This window comes from Monodelphis domestica, chromosome 7, assembly GCF_027887165.1.
Source record: "Monodelphis domestica isolate mMonDom1 chromosome 7, mMonDom1.pri, whole genome shotgun sequence".
NCBI classification, from domain to species: Eukaryota; Metazoa; Chordata; class Mammalia; order Didelphimorphia; family Didelphidae; genus Monodelphis; species Monodelphis domestica.
In genome coordinates, this window is record NC_077233.1 from 115,994,387 (window position 1) to 116,014,538 (window position 20,152).

A 20,152-nucleotide genomic window follows, 5' to 3' on the forward strand; every position below is an offset into this window, starting at 1 on the left:
CTCTGAGTTCTTTGCTCCTTTATCCTATTTTGTCTTGCCAAACCATAACCTAGGATGACTTCCACCATCTGTTGTCTTCACACCTACTCATTTGCTGCTGAATGAAGCCAAAAGAAATTAAAAAAAAAAAAACTTTGCTAACAAGATCCGCTACAAGTTCATGGTATATGATCTTTTTTTTTTTTACCCCCTTACTTTCTATCTTAGAATCAATACTATGTATTGGTTTCAGGGCAGAAGAGTGGTAAGGGCTAGGCAATGGGGGTTAAGTGATTTGCTCCGGGTCACAGAGTTAGGTAGTGTCTGAGGCCAGATTTGAACCTAGAACCTCCCATCTCCAGACCTGGCTCTCAATCCACTGAGCTACCCAGCTTCTCCCTGGTATATGATTTTAATGGGGTCCTCACTGTAGCAAAGCAGTTCTTTTATTCCTCTCTCATTGATTCACTGCCCCACTCACCACAGTGGATTTTCTAAACTTTTTCATCCAAGTGTCTCATAGCTTTCCCTATCCCAACCCATTCATCTGAAAATCTTGCCTCATGATTCACTTAAAAAAAGTGAAGTCATTTCCAGAGAGCAGCATCTTTTCCCCTGTTCTTCATGAACATGGTTGAGGAATTTTTTGTATTAACTGAAAACACAGATGTGGTGGTGCGTGCCTAAAACTCCTGCTTCAAAGGGCAAGGAGACAGTTGAGCTTTATTTAAATGAGATAATATAGATAGAATGCGGCATAAATATTAGCCTTTAAATATGCTGTAGATTTATTTTTCTTATCATATAGATGAAATAGCTAAAGTATCAGGTATAATTATTGATATTTCTGCCATCTTTATATGTATATTAAAGGTGCAATGAAAAGTTGAGATATTTTACTCTAGCCAGTCAGTCAGCTACCATTTTACTAATTACTGGTGGTTGGAAATATTTAACAAGTGGTGATTCAAAACAGTTGATATATAATTTTCTAATGTTTAAAAATACTTAGTTTGAATTTCAGAATTGATGTGAATCTCAATTTATCCAGGAGTTTTTGCTATTTAGCCTTCAGAGGGCCTCTTTCTATAGAAAAAATATTTTGCATATTTTTTTTTCTGTGGTGGTATAGAGGTCCCTGGTGATAATTTATCCTTGGAGAAATAGAAAATTTTACAGGATGATAGAAAAGATTCTTGACTTTGTGTTTGTTTTTATTATCTTACATTAATTAACTTGTGTGTACATGCACAGTATTTAGAAATTTTTAAAGTGCCAGAAAGACTGGATGCCTACTATGGGTCTGAGATTCTATGATTCTATTATTGTGATAGACTCAAGAATGATAATGATGAAAAATGCCTCTCCTTTTAGGTGTTGAAATAAGGTTACAGAAAGAGGTGTATATATATGTGTGTGTGTGTGTGTGTGTGTGTGTGTGTGTGTGTGTGTGTGTGTGTGGAGAGAGAGAGAGAGAAAGAGAGAGAGAGACAGAGAGAGAGAGAGAGAGAGAGAGAGAGAGAGAGTCAAGCAGTGGCTAAGTGGTTTTGTTTTGCTCACCTATACATCTAGGTTTTGTTGGGAGAAAGGAGGAATTACTGAGACCTGATATTGATATAAGAAAAGCACAAATAATACTTTTTTTTTGCATGAAAAAAATTAAAAGAAAAGCTATGATAGGTTAAAATGGAGAAGATATTCATGGCTTTGTGAAGTCCTTGTGTATCATTCTCCCCACACCTGCTTAGTCCTGGTACTGATAAAAGAAGCTTATTCAAATGAGTGTACATTTTATCCACATTGTCGATGCCTTTTTCATATATCTCTGTAGCAGAACATGCATTAAATGCTTGGTGTTTAATAACAATTTGGAAGCTGAAACAAATTGTTTTTAAAATGATCAGTTACTGTTAAGTCAGTTTCTTCCTGAAATAAAGGCCCCCGTTTTGTTTTTTGTTTTTAAACAATCTTCTTTAGGTGATGTACTATGACTGTGAATCATGGAATACTATAGTGTCCAAAGAATCATGAGAATCACTCAAATGGAAAAGAAGAAGGCTCATGCTGGGTGCTAGTAAGCTGTAACATTATATAAATGAGGAGAACTTTTATCAAGGATGTCATCATAGACATTTTTAATATAACCAGTGTAATATATGACCAGAAGGAGGTCAAGTACACTCACACTGGGGAATGAGAGAGAGGGGTGTGACAGATCTAAAGAAATGGGAGAGTGGGAGAGATTGATTCTCCCCTTTCTTCCCCTTGGAGAGGACAGCACAAATTGTCTTCCAGAGGGGCGAAATGTCTCCTTGGAGATCAGGTTTGGGATATGGAGGTTAAGGACTGGAGGAGAAGGTCTTAGAGAGATGACCCACTGCCTCCCTTCTTGATCTTGGCTGTTGCTGAGAGGCAGGGTAACTCTTCTGCCTCTGAATTCTCCCAGTATCCCACCTGCCACTCTTCCCTTTTGAGACCTGAATTACTCCTCAGCCCTGGTCTGGAGCTAGCACTCTTCCTTGGGGGGAAAGTTATGATTCTCCCCAAATCTTCAATCCCCTTCCTTGATGTTAGAAAGCAGGCAGATCTGATCTAAAGGGATAACACTTTATTCTTGGGAACTCACAAGGCAGGGAGAATGAGGGTGTTGGGTGAGGAAAGTGGGAGATAGGAATCCCTATGACTTAACAACTGACCTCCCCCCAAATCCTGAGGGGTTTAGGCTGTCTGCCTGACCCTCCTTTTGGTCAGTTGTTGGGTTTGTCCTTCTTCCTAAGCTAATATGGCTAAGAGTTGAAGTCCAGGACAATTTTGAGGATAGAGAGAAATCTTCTTAGTAGATGGCTTTCTGTAAAGTCCCAGTCTACTTTTTTTTGTCTTCAGCTGGAACCAGAGAGATTTAAAGGTTCACTGGAAGGCAGTCAGTGTTCAGAGGGATCCTTTGTCTCAGAGGTCCTCTTCTCAGACCATCCACTCCAGGAGATCTGAAAAGAACTGGCAGTTTCAACTTCCCACCCCTCCTCTGTTCTTTTCTGGAATCTTGAACCTTCTTTGCCCTTCTCCCACTTGGGCTGTTCCTTTGCATTTCTGGATTTGATTTTCTCTCTTACACCAGAAAAAAAATGGTTTGATTAGATAGCTGAGATCCCTGATTTCCATCTAAAGTGATTCCCCCAAATGCCGATACCTTCTTCCTCAAAATTACATGCTTTTAAAAAATGTATTTTATATATACTTATACAAATATATCTTGTCTCCTTTGATAGAATTTAGGCTCCTTGAAGGCTTGGACTGACTCATTTTTGTTTTTTATCTTTAACATCCATCAGTGTAGGTGTTTACAGAATGCTTGCTGGTTAACTGCTACAGGAATAACTGATAACTCTCTGTTCTTTGTTCTTGGATACTTTCTAGCATATTAGCGGGAATATTGATAAAAGAAGCCTTACAGTATAGGCAGTCATGGCTTAACCTCTTCATTTTTTCAAGGGAATACTAACATCATTAAGATCTCAGATTTACTGGATCATTGAAGTATCAAATCTGCTAATGTCTAAAGATTGGCTTCCTTCTGCTTTGATTCTTTGTGAAGAACCTTATATTGTTTCTTATTAAGGCAGTGGTAGGTTTAAGCATAATTAATATTGATCTTTGGGAGTTTTGGTCAGTAGAAATAAGTTGTTTATTTTTATTAGTGTCAGTGTATTTTTAACTTCTTATGGAAAATATAACTACAAAAATTTTAGTTGGCTTTGTTTTTTGACCCTTGTTTAATATCTTGAGCATAAAAAGGAATCAAAACTAATGAAGAATGACATGATAGACAAAATTTCAAAGCACAATATCCAATATTAGAATAAATTATATTTTTATTTCATATTTTCATAATACATTTCCATTTCCATATTCTGTTTGTGAATGGATAAATCCTACACATATGTTAATATTGTTAGTTTTTATTATTATCATTGTATCAATAATGAAGCACTGGTAAGATTTTTTTTTAAGTCAAGTGATGAAATAAGACTAGTACAGGTAAAAATTCATTTTTGTCAATACCATTATAAAGAAGTATCCTGACTGGATGAATGGAAGAGTAATATATGTTTACTATGTTCTAGGCTTTTTTCTAAGTCCTGAGCATACAAATGAAAAAAACTGAGATAGTCTCTACTTTCAAAAGGGAGTGGTGACCAGAAAATGGTATTTGATCCGAGAAGTCACTAAATCAATGAATAATACAAAGGGCATTTGACTGATTTGGTCTTTATAGAAGCAAAAGTAGAGTTGATTTGGTACTGTTCAGTAGAAAGGGAGTTGAGAAGACAGAGTAAGATAAATTGCAAGAGCATGGACTGGATGAAGTATGGTAGATCTGAAGATAGCTAGATATATCAAATGCAGTTATATTTGTAAAAAAAAAGCACCTGGTTCATTGTTTGGCATATATAAACATTTATTATACAATATATAATTATATGATAATAAATACACAAATGCTATTTATAAAGGTACTATTATATATGTATGTATGAATGTATGTATATATTATGTATAATCCGTAGACTCTCCCTAATCAGAGTGAGATTCATAGCTTAACTCTCCCAGGGCATGTTTGGAAGTCTTTATATAGATAGCCCTGCTATTTATTTCCATGCCTTCTGACTTTCCCCATCCAAACTTCACAGAGCTACCAACAATTTACTAATATATAGGCCACATCCTATTGCTTGACTACTCAAAAAACTTTAAATGGCTTCCCATTGCCTTAGCATAAAATATAAATTTCTTAACAAAGCCTTTGAAGTTATGAGATCATAAAATCAATCTACCTTTTCCAGCTGTATTTCATTTTGCTTTTCTTCACATACTCATATTTCAGACAAACTAGACAATTAGCCTTTTCCCCATCTCATCCTGTACTCATGACTCTATCAGCTATTGGCCATGTTTGGAAAGCTCCCAGTCCTTATTTTTCTGACCATTAAAATCCACTTCTGTACTGGCCCAGCTCAGGCACCACTTTCTCATGAAGTTTTCCTACACACCCTGATGAAAGTGATCTCTCTCCTACATTTCTTAAAACATTTTATGTAAACTTTTTTTTAATGATGCCTACCTTGTATCATACCTGTGTCTGTCGTTCCTATTACATAATAAGATCTTTGAGACCAGATTGCCATTTGTTATTTAGTATACCTAGTAAATACCATGATGCCTTTCAGATCACAATTACTCTTAATAAATGTTTGTAGAATTTGAATTAATCAGTAATTTTTAGGTAAAGCACCTGAATAACAAAACTGTTCCCTCCTCAGCTTGGCAGATGATCTTTAATAAATGTATTATTAACCAGTTACATTAAATTTTGTGCAGAGCAACACTGTAACTGTTTTTTCTTATGTGCTCATCTAAGTATCTGAGGACTTAAGAAAATGAGCAGTTGTTATTGTAACTTGATAAAGGAGCAAAGCCTTAGCTAAACACCTTGAATTAAAATTCTTTGTAGGCATCACTTCAGTTACTATAGCAAACATTTCCACCCTCTAAGCAAAATTCATTGACATTCTCAAACTTCCATTAAAGCCAAACAACAAAAACATATTTGACATAGAATTCTTGTATACATGATCTCTTTCCTCTTTACTAATTAATTAAAAGTATTTTGAATTACTTGATCATTACAGATAGGGAGAGAACAAAGTATTTTGGGTTGTAGTTTGGTAATATAATTTTTATCAACATACTCATTTTAACACAATTCTATTAAATTCAAAAGATTTGGATGCCTCATATAGATAGTGATATTTATATTCTGTATTTAATCTGATTTTAATTTTCCTTTAAATGTTTTTAATAACAAGTAATATAAAACAAAACAGATTATCACATGAGGTTGTTGTTCAATTGTTTAGTTGTGTTTGACTCTTCATGACCCCATGAATCATAGTATATTAAGCTTTTTTGTCCTCCACTGTCTCCTGAAGTCTGTCCAAACTTATGTTTGTTGCTTCCAGAACACTATCTATCCATCTCATCCTCTGCTATCCTCTTTTTCTTTTGCCTTCATCACAGGGTTTATGGTTTAGCAGTTAACACATTCAACTTTTGGGGATAGCCTATATACTTAACTTATATATGAAAATCAATTTCTTATACACCTCTTAAAATCTGTCTTCCTATGAAGTCTTGATAACAGTTGAAACACAGAGTAATTTCACTCAACTTTTAATTTTTTTTAGAAAGGGAATTTTGGGAATTATGCAATAAATGCAATTTGATGAGACCAAAGCGTTCCCATCACTGCAGCCGATGTGGTCATTGTGTTAGGAGAATGGATCATCATTGTCCATGGTAAGACAAGATTAATTATTTTTTATCACACTATATCCCATTGTATGCCAGTTTCCATGAATGTTTAAATTCCTCCTATTATCTCTAATCTGCAAAATAGGAAGGGTTCTACATTGATAGCAGACATACCCAGTTTCTGGACAGTAAAATGACCAATTCTCCCTCCTTTTCCAGGCCCTCAAACTATACCTTTTGATGTCCCTTGAGATTTATTTTTCTCAGAATTAACTAATATCAATATAAGAGTCTGGTTTGATCTGGTTTGAAAACAGCCTTATAAACATCACATATAGTTCTCTTTCCTAAAATTCCATCATCATTTTGTGAATTGAGAATTGAAAGTGGGGCAGAGATTGTATGTACAGAACTATGTTGACCTTTTTGGTCAATAGGGGGCTCTCTTGTAACATCTAAGAACTTGTAAGAAAATATGCTTTAGAAAGCTACTTTTTTAAAACTTGAAATTTTACAGGATTTCTGCATTGTTCCGCTACTACAAAGCTTTTGCAAAATATCTGTGCAAAAGAAGGAATTATATGTAATTCTTTTTTTGTATAAACATTTTTATTTGGGTAGCAAATTTGTTTGTATACATTATTATGTATAGACATACAAATTTATATGAATGCAGCTAAGTATATAAGAAAAAGATGAGAACTACAAAATATATATGGTAATAGCATTTCTTTAGAAATTTAGTCAAAGCTGATCTTGCCACTTTACTTAACAATATAAATAAAAATATTCTTATTTTGGCTAAATTTATTTTGATAATTTTCCCCCAAATTGATTGGACAATGTCTATAAATTTAAGACATATTTAAAGTTGTAAATTTTTACTGAGCTTAGGGGAAAATATCAGAAAGCTTTAGTAAAAATATATTGCTCTAGTATAAAATCAAAAGAGTTTAATTTTTTTGATCTGACAGATGTCAACAGTACTTTTTTTGATGTAATAAATTGGGTTAAGACAAAATAGTCATCATTATCCTGAGAAAGAGCTAATTTTAAATACAGTTTCAAATCTTGCACAAAAAAGTTAACTCACTCTAATTGCTTCACACATTTGAGTTCTAGTTTCTGTTAAAGGAATGTTTCTGATTATTGAATATGAAAATGTGCCAGCCTTAAATGAATTCTTTCTTTAAAAAGAAAACAAAATTTAAACCTCATGAAGAATTAAAAATCATAACAAAGACACTCATTTGTAAACTTTTTGAACAGAAAACAATGCCATTTAAAAAAATGAAGAAATAAATTCCTCTTAATTTTGTGTGACAGTGTGCTATCATTTTATCAGTTATAGTGACATAGAAATTATTCTTAAGTGTTTGGCTTTCACAGATGCAATTAGCTTCTTGGGATGTGGGAGAGTGAGGGAGAGTAAGAGAACTTCGAAGAGATTCAGGCTATAAGGCTAAGACCAAAGCCCTTGACATAATTAAGGACACGGGAAAAGAGAGTGATAGGATAGATAAAATGAGTTAGAGAAGAGTTAGTACTCTTTGGGGAAATTTTTTCTGGGCTCTTATGTTTCATTTGTTGTCAGCCTTAAGATTAAAAGACCAAAACTCAGATAGCTCTTTAGTTTTACTATCTTCATTCAGTGTAAGTGTCCTAGTTTTCATTGTCTGTGTCAAATATTTAATAAGATTCTTTATTATCAGTCCAGAAACAAACATTAAACATTTATGTACTAGGCTCTGTACCAAGTGCTGTGTTACAAAGAAAGGCAAAAAATAGACCCAAGAAATTCATAGTCCAACGGGGGAGACCACATGCTAACAACTATATACAAAGATGATTTTATACACATATTATATATATATATGTATACATATACATACATATATGCTATATATGTATACATATACATACATATATGCTATATATGTGTGTTTTATTTACATACATACATGATAAATTGCACATAATTAACAGAAGGCACTAGCATTAAGGGTGATTACAAAGAATTCTTGTAAAAGGTTAGATTTTAGCTTCAACTTAAAGAAAGCCAAGGAAGTCAGCAATAGCTATAAGGAGGGAGATAATTTATAATTTGAAAAGTATATTCCTTAATTTACAGAGCTCAAAAAATAAATGGTACAAACATTGCCATATGAACTGCTTGGGATGGGGGTAGGGAAGAAAAAAAGATTTATAATGTCGGGATTTTGAAGTGTTTTGTAGGGTTAAGGATTATAGATAGATACAATAGATAAATAGATGACACCTACATAACTTGACACTTTAATTAAATTTAAATTCTTTTGTTTATTTTAAATGTAACTGATGCTTTAAATTTCATTTTATTTCTGTGATAATTATCACAAATACCTCTATTTCTTCTAGATAATTTTTTATTTAGAAAGTGAAATTGTAGAAAACTGTCCTTCTTAGAAGAAAAATCTAAAAGGATAATTCATTATAGGATTGTGATTCTTCCATATTAACTGCTGTTGTATATAATTTTTCCCCTCAGAGAGTGACAAATTAATGCTACTTTGATATAATGAAATAATTTTGAATTTTTTAGGATTTTGGCCTCAGGGATTTTGTTGGAGTAGTAAATCAAGCAATTTTGCATTAAACTGTTACATGATAGTGAAGAAATTAGCTACATTTTTACAAATTAAAAATGTTTAGGATAAAAAGTATTTTATTTAATTTTGTACCAGTTATAAAAATTATGCCTTCCTTTGAGCTGTATTTGAAAATATTTGGTATTAGCTATTGCTATTAGCAGATATATATTCTAGAGATATTTCTAACTAGTGTCAAAGTAGATATGGTGAAGATGTATGTTTTTCCTGTTTTTTACAAGTAAGGGTGTGTAATTTTTGTAAGCAAAATGAGTCAGAATGAATCACTTCTGTTAGACTGATGAGTTATCAGGCTTATAATTTCAAGAGAAGTTATAGGGTATATTATATGTAACCATTCTTAAGTTTTATAATGGTTAATATGTATAATTGGATTTGAGCTTTATAATAGCATACTTGATGCCAAGTTTTGAAAAATTTTCCAGAATTGTATTTACATGTGAAATAAGATAAACATTTTCCTTTTTAACTTTTTAGATGTATTATTCATTAAATAATTAAATTTTAAAATAAAATTCCAAATTGATAAATGTTCATCAGAAAATACTTTCACATTCACCCTTAACCCCAATTCCTCACAATGTGAACAATTAGCAGAATGGGCAGAAAAATGTGTTGGTAAGACAATCTTATTCTTTAAAAATAAGCAAACAAAATGAAAAAAAATTGTGCCCAAATAAGAAAAATTCTGTCTAGTTTTGACAGTATGCATTCTAATTCATAGCACCCTGATTTCCAAGAAATGATAATTTCAAACACAAACTTTGAAAAAGTTATTTTTTTCCGGATTCGAGTTATTCTTTTTCCTAGAATGTAGATGTGTACCAATGAAACAAGAGTCAAAGGAACTACATCATAAACTTGACTCTGTCATTACTAACTCATCTCACTGTAAAATGGTAGTGAGACTTTCCCTATTGACCTCACTGCATCCTCGTGAAAAAATGTATGGGAAGTGATATTTAGCATGCATGATTCTTCAAGTATAAAATATATTCTTTGAATATAAAGTATGTTAAGTATAAAATGCTCCACAATTGCATTGCTATTTTATATTGTAGTTTCTAATATTTGCTACTTTTCCTCTTGTATTGAATGGGCCTAGCAATCCTGTTTAGTTGTAATAAAAGTTAAATTGTACCTTCTTTTTTCTTCAGAAACTGATTCTGAACATTTCAAAATTGACTTGCTTCCAATTTTTAAATTTAGCATTCATTTTTTCTCTCTGCAGGATTAATAATTGTGTTGGCGAAGATAATCATTGGCTTTTTCTGCAACTATGTTTCTACACAGAGGTTCTTACTTGCTACGCTTTGATGTTTTCTTTCTGCCACTATTACTACTTTCTACCATTAAAAAAGCGTAACTTGGTAAGAAATTTTTTAGCAGTTTTCAAGAGGACAACTGCATTTTGAAATACATAAGAGCATTTAAAAAATAAATAGTATTTTACATATTTGGGTTGGAATGGCAAGGAATATTGATAACTTTGACATTTAGTGAAGGTCAAATACAGTTATGGCTATTTAATAGTAATGTTAAATAACTAAATATTAGACCTCATCATATATGTCCCTTAGTGTAAAACATGTAAACCTGAGACAACTTTATTAATATTTATTATTTTAAAAGTAAACTAAAACTTTAAAGGAAAAACTAAACCATCAAGATGAAATACTAAATGTTCTAAGTGTGAAGAAATGTTAAACAATATTTAGTAGAGGTTCATTGTGTATTTCTCCTCTACCTTTACAGGAACGATGAGATATATTTGTATACCTCCACAGATCATCCAGTTTAATTATCATAGTCACCGTATGGGGTGATTCCCCATGAAAGAGTTGAAACTTAGAAGTTAAAGTAACTGGTTTCGGATCAGATGAAGATAGATTTGAGATTATTACTGTTTCTTATTTGTTCTTTAGTATCATATATTGAGACTTGGAAGGGACCTGATAAAATTTCTAATCTAACCCACTTGTCTTACAAATAAGAAAAATGAGGGCCAAAGATGAAGTGACTTGCTGAAGATCTTATAGGTAGCTTTGGCAGATACAATTAAGTAAATGTTTTGACATTCATCTAGCATTTACTCTGCACCCTGTCATACTGGGATATGCCCTTAGGAAAACAGTAATAGAGTTGATTTGAGGGAAGGAGGAGAGATTATTCCTAGGTGCCTTGGAACAGAAGGCTGTTAAGGAAGACATAATGAAAAATATGGTTCTGAACTGGGCCTTGAAGAATATTGTGTAAAATATATTCTAGGTTATGGGGAGAGTGTAAATAGAGGGTCTACAGTAGGAAAATTCAGCAGGACAACATGGGGGGGTGATGCATGGTCTAGGTTAGATGGAAAAGAAAGTGTCTAAAAGCAAGTGAGGAAACTAGAAAGGTAGATCAGGACAAGACTTAAATACTTTGAGAGCTAGATTAAGTTTTGCCAGATTTTTTTTTTTAATTTGGTAAGTAGTAGGTTTGTTGGGGGTTTTGTTTCTTTTCCTTATTCTTGAAGGAGATTATTTTGAGCCTTATGTGAAAGCAGTATAGGATAGTTACTCTTAGAGGTAGAGGAAGAAAATGAGTTAGTATTAAGTGACATGATGAGGGCCTGGATGAGTAGGAAAGGCGAGAGGGAGAGAGGATGCTATTGCAGAATTAGACTCAATGTCACTTGTTAAATGACTTAATGTGGAATGTAAGAGAGAGGAAAGTGGATCAGCCAGAGGAAGTTTTGCAATGGGAAATATTTTTGGAAAAAAAGATGAGAATGGAAGCTCCTTAATGTAAGGATTATTTAATTCATTGTATGTGTATCCACAAGACCTCTATCGAGTGCCAGGTATTTAGAAGACACTAAGTAAATATTTGTAAGTTGATAGAGCTCAGGTTGGGTGTATTTAATTTGAAATGATGGATTGCTGGCCATCCCAGTGGAGAAAGTCACACAGTCAATTAACTGTTGGAAATAGTAAAGATACAAGTTTAGCAACCAGTTGCATAATACTTCCCTACTGGATAATGTTTTTACCCTTGGTTTCCATGACACCATACCTCCTAATTTTCCTTCTGCTCTTATGATTGCTTGTTTTTTTTTTCTTTTTCACTGTTCCATCCTCTATATCCCTATATATTCATTATCCCATTCTCTATCCTATCTAGGCATTCCACCAAGCTCTCATTAACCTTCTTTTTTCTAGCTACACTCTCTTTTCCTTAATGCATGCAAATCAGTTGATCAGTAAACACTTATTAAGCACCTACTATGTGCCATTTAATTTGATTATTTATTTTTTGTTTCATTTGATCATGAAATTGGTATTATTATCACCCCATTTTACAATTGAGGAAACTGAGGCAAAGAAGTTACACAACTAGCTTATACTTCATGTCATTCTGAGTCCAGACCCAGGACTCTATCCACTGAACAACCTGACTGCCTTTAAGACAGAGTTCTGAAGGAGCCTGGAGGGAGTGGAATCAAAAAGATATTTTTATGTAATTCACTTTATTTATATTTTTTGAATATCTGTTAAAGTACCCTGGAACTTTGTTCAATCTAAAGTAAATACTTTTTACAATGAGTTTGCCTTAGAAATACATTTAAAGGGGTTTCTTTGTTATTCTGTTATAAGATAGTGGGGCCTATTGTGATAGAGACATGAGAGAGAGATTTTGGAGGACTTGTGGACCAAGATGCAAGAGGGGATTCCAATGGAATGTCCCTGGTTGTTGGCAGTTTGAGCTGACAGGGGGGAGGGGCTTTTGGACTTTGCCTCTGACAGGGAGACACACTCTCATGTCTCTATCACACTATATTATCCATTAAAACCTCCAGAAACAACCTTAAAAAAAAACATGCTTTCTTTACATCTTCTAATTCTATTTCTAGTTCATTTTTTAAAGTTTCCTTCAACTCATTCTGAGCAGATGTGTAGGGCAAATACACATAAATTGAAACTTGCAGGGGTAGTCTAGTTAGCTTGCATATTTTTTATCCAGTTAAATATATGTCATAATGGTCTTGGAATATATTGTTATTCTTATTTAGTATAGCTCATAAACACTGTCTTTTTATGTTTTATATTTATTCCTACAAACTTGTCCTCTGACATTTTTTAAAATTCTGGGCAGACTCTTCTCTCTGTAACCTAAAGATCTTCTCTAATACCATTTCAGTTCATTCATAGACCATACAGTCTTCAAATTAGAATTGTTTCTCAATGACTTGTTGAAAGATCTTGGGAAAGTCAAAACATCTTCTTGCTTTAGGTTCAATATGTGTATATAATTTATACCTTCTTTTCTTCAAATGGATATTGTGAGAATTGATAAAATAATGGTACATTTCTTGCTTAATAAATAAGTGATTCTTTGGGCAAAACTTGGGATACTTCTGAGTTTGCATGATACCTTCAAGTCATTAGTACTATCTATAAATGTGCTACTTAGAACTTATATATACCTAACTTATAACTAATATAATATGGTAAATTATTTTTATTTTGTATTTTTATATATTATATGAACGCTAAGAGGACCTATGATTTTTGTCATAGAACCTCAGTTAATCCTTATTTCCTTTTAAGGCGAAGTTCTGATGAAAGACCAACCATGTGAAAGGTAGTGACCTTAAAAACCCTGTTTATGTTGCTTTGTTGTCTGCTTGACAAAAAGAATTGATAGCTGTTAAAAAAAAGGGCATATCTGAACTTTTTTCTAAATATTTGTAATTAATGTCTTATATTTAAATGACCAAGCCTAATTGATCATAAGAGCATAGATATTGAGCTAGAAAGTACCTTAGGGAAATTTTGTTTTTGTTAAAATCTGTTTTTTTAATCTTTGCATATATTAAAAAAATTATAGACATTGTCAAGATGTAGATCAGTGGTTCTCAACCTCTCAATTTGTAGCAATGAGAATACATAATGCATATCAGGTATTTACATTCCAAATCATAACTGTAGCAAAATTACAGTTTTGAAATAGCCACCAAAATAATTTTTTGGTTTGGGGTCACTGTAACATGAGGAACTGTATTGTGGGGTCACAGCATTAGAAAGGTTGAGAACCACTGATGTTAGGCTTTGTAAAAATATATATAAAACATTTTAGTGTCTGATATTTCTTTGGTAATACAGATCATGATTTTTGTTTTGTAGTTTACCAAATTTTTAGTCATACTTACATATTTATACTTTAGCCTGGGAAAACTTTCAGCACAATGAATTGCCTGAATTAAATTTTCTTTAAGGGAAAAACAAGATTTGTGGGGGTTGGGATGGGGAAGGATAAAGGCAGTCAGTAGATTGAAACTATTTAGAAATCATTTGCATCATTTATGTGATGGGTCTGCTCACACCAAAATAAAAAGCAACTGTTCTTTTTTAAAAGTTACCCATAAAGAATGCGACATAGATTTTTGGACACAGCTAATGTGAGAATTTGTTTCTCTTGGATAAGTATAATTATCATAATTTATTATATATAGATAACATCATGTATTATATTATTATGTTATTTAGAATGTTTTAATACATATATATAAACTAAAAATGATAACTTAAAAATAAATTTAAATTACTAGTAGTTTTTCTACTACAGTTTTGTGGGCAACAGTCATGCCTACTTGTATATGCTGTAAATTTTTTTCTTTTAATCAGGGCTAAATGAGGAAAATTTTATCATCTGCACTGACTTTTAATAAATATGCAGGCATATATGCCCTTTCTAATCTGCAGCTTTGTTTTGAGGATTAAATGTGATACTAGATGTAAAAATGCTTTGTAAAAGAAAGAATTAAAAATATAAGTATTGTTATTATTGACATGAATGTTAGAATAGGTACAATGGTAAAATTTCTTAGGTTTTCTTTTCACAGTCATTTTCATTATAGGACAAATTAAGACAATTTTAAATTGGTCATTTCTAATCAAATTATTTTTGTATATAGGGCAACTTATAGGCTAGCTGCATTTTAGATCCTTGATTTAGGTTTTTAGAATAAAGGACATTGTGCTGATATTCAGGAAAAGGAAAATAAACATTATTTGGGATCTCAGCCAACTCTTCTGCTAGGAAGATATTGACATTATTGTCCTCATTGGCTGATTCTAATAGCGTTGCTAGGGACTTGGTGTCAAATATAACTGGCTTACAAAGAAGAGAAGCAGCAAAGAAGATTTGGTTATAATTAGCTTGGAATTTAGGCAAATCTACAAAATTCATTTTACTCTTTTTACACAAATTATCCTAAAAGTATATCCCAGAGATAACATTATACTTATCTTTTATATTTATTCCTTTTTGTTCAGGCCCCTTAATTGGTAGATTTTGCTTACTTAATATCAATTAAGGCTTATATTTATTATGATATGGAAAATGGATGAAATTACTAAAATAAGTGTTTGACCATCTGGAATTTTAGCATCATATTGGCATGTTAAGAATACTTGTGAAGTTATGACTACATGCCATCAGATGTATTTGTATTCTTTAGAATATATGATGAATAGAACAGGATGATAAGGATGAAACATTTTATTTCTAATCTTGTTTTTTTTAATTTGATCTTTTATTTGTATATGCTGAAATACCAACATTTCAGGCTTTAACATTTCATTTCATATTTTAGCCTAAAAGTATCAAAGCACAAATATGACTACTTCACTAGTTCACAAACGTTGTTAAATTATTTTTCAAATGAATTTCCCATGTCCAGAGGGGTGGACATTATAAGGTAATGGTCCACAGAAAAAAAACCTGTTGATTCTGTTTTTGTATTCAGCGCTTACATAATAATTTAAAATTAACCAGAAGCAGCAGATCAACCTTGTGTTTCCTGGCAGATATGGTAGTTGGGGCATTGGGATGCTTGAGTCTTATGATCTTATTGGGGTAGAGGGGAATGAGCTCCACTTCTCAGTGCCCAAATGATTAGACCAATTGTCTTTCCTCTTACTGCAGGACCAGCCTGCCCTAAGAGTCAGTACAAAACTGGCTTGTTTGCCAGCCACTGCTCTGGCTCTTAAGGCCCTATGTCTGCACTGGACTAGTGAGAGGGCCATCAAATAACTTTACTCCTGGGTCTGCTCTCAGCTGCCAATCTGTGTCTGAGCACTATGGTAGCCTGTTCACTGGCCACAGGCTTCTCTCCCAGTCACTTGTTAACTTGAATGGGTTATTACTGATTTTATCAGATAGATATGCTGGGGAAAGCAGTCAGTGCAGGTCTTTTGATGCTCTCAGCCATAAATTCTACACTCTTCTATGTTACTTCCACTATCACGATGTGGGTATCTACAAAGCTGTTGTCATGTTATGCATAACCTGTTAGGGAAAAGAAATAATTGAATACTCATTGCGTCTGCTCTATCACCTTCTTAACCAAGAATTATGAACAGAGAATAGCAAATAAGTTCAATGTTAAGATTTTCCCCATTAGGCCCACAGTTATTTCTACATTTGGTCTCTGTAAAGATTATGATGCAAGAAGATTATGATTATGGAAATTGTGAGATCATTATCATGTGTCCCAAGAATTGATGAGTCACTAAATTCTCTCGGGATTTCACTAGTTTTTTAGCTTGCTTAATCCTTGTAAGCTGTCACATTTTAATTTACTGATATCTTAAGAATTCAACTATGTGGCCATTATCTTATTATGACTGGAATTGTTCAATAGCCCCATCCCTCTGATAATACTTCTGGGGTCAAAAGGAAAGAACTCTTCTTAATTCATACAATAAAAAGTTTGCAGGAAATGGAAAAATAAATTGATGTTTAATAGGATTTTGCTTTCTGTTTTACCATTGCAAGAGCAATTGGTACCTGGACCTGATATGGATGATGTAGGTTTTTAACCCAGTAGTCAATAGCCTGCTTTTGTTTTAGTTATAGAGGTCTAAAATGTTTTGATTTTATTTCAAAAGAAAAGAGAAAAATTAAGTCATATCCAACTAGTATTAAAGAGCACAAAGAAACACTTTACTTAACATCTTGCCTCAATATGGTCTCTTTCAAACCTCAAGAAACATAGGAAATTGTTCTGAATGGATCAGGTTCTGATGAACCCATGAATTTAGGTGGTTAGTTAAGTTTATGAATAATTTATGTAAAATAGTCTTTTTTTATACTGATTGTTCATAGGATCATAGGATTTAGAGCTGGAAGGAACCTTAACAATCACCTTTTCCTACTCATTTTTGTTTCAAATGATAAAACAAACTATTTTAAACTTTCCAAAGATCAGACCAGTTCAAAGCAAGTCATAATACTCTGTATTTTAAATTCTATAAAAACATCATATCATTGTTTACAAAATCTCCTTGAGGCAAAGGTCTGCTTGGTTTTCAAAATAGCAGGAAAAGAAATTTAATGGAGTTAAAGGTTTAGAATTGGAGAGAATCTTTGATGCTATCTAGTTTTATTCCTTTATTTTTAGTTGAGGAAACAAAGACCCAGATAGGTTAAAGGACTTTCCCACGGTCATATTTGGGGTAAGTGGCATAGCCTGGATTTGAACACACCTCCTTTGATAACAAATCCATCACTCTTCCCTCTTGATCATGCTGAATATGAATAAAATCTTTTCATTTATGAGAGCTCAGATAAACAAAACAATTTACAACATAATTTATGCCCATACTTTAAAATGCAGCATAGATTGAAAGTATTTAGTAGCATTGTCCTAAAAGGGCACAAAAAAGGGTAGGGAATAAAGACAGAGGAGAAAAAATGGTTATTCCATGGCAGTCCTTTGCAGGCTCTGACTTTGTCTTTTTCCTTGTCTCTTTCTTATTGTTGTGTGGTTGGGGCTTGGTTATTCTTATTGTCTTTTGGGTGATATAGCTGACTTTTGTACCAAGGATCTCATTTTTCTGTTGGTCTCTTCTTTTCTTCTTTTTAACATGTTTCTAATTTATCTCCTTCCCTTGATATATCTCATGTTTTAATATATATATACACATATAATTTAATATATTTCTTACATAGTTTTTGTTTCTGTTCCTAAATTTAAAATCAAGTTGATGGAGTGTTTTATACTTTTCTCAGAAAAAACAAAAACCAACCCTGCAAAAAATAAATTTTTATTATCTGACCCTCATTGATTCACATAAACTCAATATTCTTCTTATCTGGTACCTATTATGAGAAACGTTCCCTATTCCATCAGTCAGGTAGCACAGTGAATACAAGAATTCTACACTCAGAATCAAGGAGACCCAAGTTCAAAATCTGCCTCTCATACTTACTAGCTTTGTGACTCTAGGCAAGTAAATTAACTTCTCAGCCTCAGTTTCCTCACTTACAAAACTGAAATAATAATAGCATTTGTGTCCCAGAGTTGTTGTGAGGATCAAATGAGATAATACTTTTAAATCTCTACGAATCTATAAGTGCTATATAAAAAGCAGTTTGTAAAAGAAATTTGTAAATATTACTGATGTTAATTATATATATTGTCAAGGTTGTAATCATCAAGCCTTCCAAATCCCGTGAGGTTCAGTGTTACTGCTATTACCAATCTATCTTGGAATTATGAAGAGATAAAGATAATTTTCTTCAACAGAGGAGAGATATTTTTGGGAAAGGGCAGAAAGTGAGTAAATGTGATAAAAATAAAATCATTTTCTCACTGTAATAATACAATACTATAATTAAGGTAAAATTGATACTTTGTTTTTGTCTCATTAGTTTAATTTGCTCATAGCAATAAGAATGTTCTTAGATCTTAGGACAGTGCTTGGTGAAAAAATAGAGACTTAAACTGATGTTCTTTATTTTTTGAAAATCAGCTTTTGAATAAGGGTCTAGTGCTGGCTGTGGGGGGTTTAGTGCTCCAGGGGGCGCACTTTTATCAAAAGTCCATTTTTATGTCTAAGCAGCTAATGTAAAGTCTGGCAAGAATAACTTCTGCTTTCAGTATTGTGAGTAGTGATGGGAGCAAGCAAGTAAAGGTGGGTGATTATAGGCTGAGAAATGACTTAAGTTTGTCATTGTCATAAGGTCATTTGTCATTGACCTTATCCTTTAAAAAAAATTTTTAGCATCAGTGTGAATTTGCCAATATACTAAAAAAGGATCGGCTAATTATCTTAAATGTTATTATTTTTTCTTTTTTTAAACATCAAACTAAATTTTCTTTTGTTCTTACAGTACAATTTCTTTTTAATGCAATGAACATTAAAGGGTTTTTTGAGCCCTTTGTTTTTTGAGGAAAATGAAGGATAGGTTTGATTTCATCATATTTTAAAATTTTAGTCATCATGTATACATTTTTTCTTTAGTTCAGAATTTAAATGTTGAGCTTTTGCTTTAGCCTGCTTATATAAATAAGTTTATATAAAATTTATATAAATAAATTTGTGTAAAAGTAAATTATATAATGGTATTTAAAAAGATAAATATTATTTTTCTATCAGAATTTAAATATCAGGCCTTTAGCTACACTTAGAATTGATGAAAAGAACTAAAAGCAGGAAGTAAAAAGCTCTGATTCTATTATATGTGCAGTAATGAAAGACTTCATTCAAAATACTAGAATTGCGATTCATGAAACTAAATTACATAAAAATTACTTATTTTCCATTAAAATCAGTTAAATTCCATGTTATTAGCTACAAAGGTGTAGTTGGTATTTGTTGGAGGAAATTAAATGAGTTACTATATTCACTATATACAGAATTATGTTTTTTTAATATATGATTGCTTTGTATTGCTTATGACAAAAGAAGGTGTCGGGTAAAATGTTTCATTTTTCCTGTATGTTAATTGGAATTTCACTTGTCGTTGAATTTCTAAAAATACAAGGTTTTCTTTATAGACTCAAACAGAAAATGAAAAACAAAGTTTGCACAACTATATTCATAGAGATCTGATTAATGTCATCTCAATTCCTGTGACTACTGATGAGCTATTTTGATGATTAGGTTTCACCAAATAATAGTAAAATGAAAAGTATTCGTAGGAGAAAAATAACTTGTGCAGGTAATTTCTGTAAGCATAGAAAGTAGAGATTTAAATAACCTACACATATATAAGTATTTATTTTAAAGAAACACTTCAGAGCCCTAGTATTCTAACTGGTATTTATTTCTAAAATAAAGAGACTAGACATTGAAGACTTAGAAGTCCTCTGAGGGCCCCTTCCCACTCTTAACTCAATGATCTGATCTATGAACCTATTCCTGCTGCCTTCTAGTATGGTCATT

The 20,152-nt window shown here is 32.5% G+C and overlaps 1 protein-coding gene across 2 annotated transcripts in view; it reads left to right on the forward strand.

Annotated features, from left to right (window-relative positions):
* The window catches only part of ZDHHC21 (zinc finger DHHC-type palmitoyltransferase 21), a 67,963-nt gene that overhangs the window by 16,335 nt on the left and 31,476 nt on the right, over nucleotides 1-20,152 (forward strand). The window contains exons 2-4 of one of the 2 annotated variants that reach the window (XM_056805358.1): nucleotides 1,957-2,053; nucleotides 6,222-6,333; nucleotides 10,168-10,306. In XM_056805358.1, the coding sequence (XP_056661336.1) occupies nucleotides 2,041-2,053; nucleotides 6,222-6,333; nucleotides 10,168-10,306 (264 nt within the window). In that variant the 5' untranslated portion in view covers nucleotides 1,957-2,040. The remainder of the gene's footprint in view (nucleotides 1-1,956; nucleotides 2,054-6,221; nucleotides 6,334-10,167; nucleotides 10,307-20,152) is intronic. The other variant, XM_001365943.4, reaches the window with a different exon arrangement.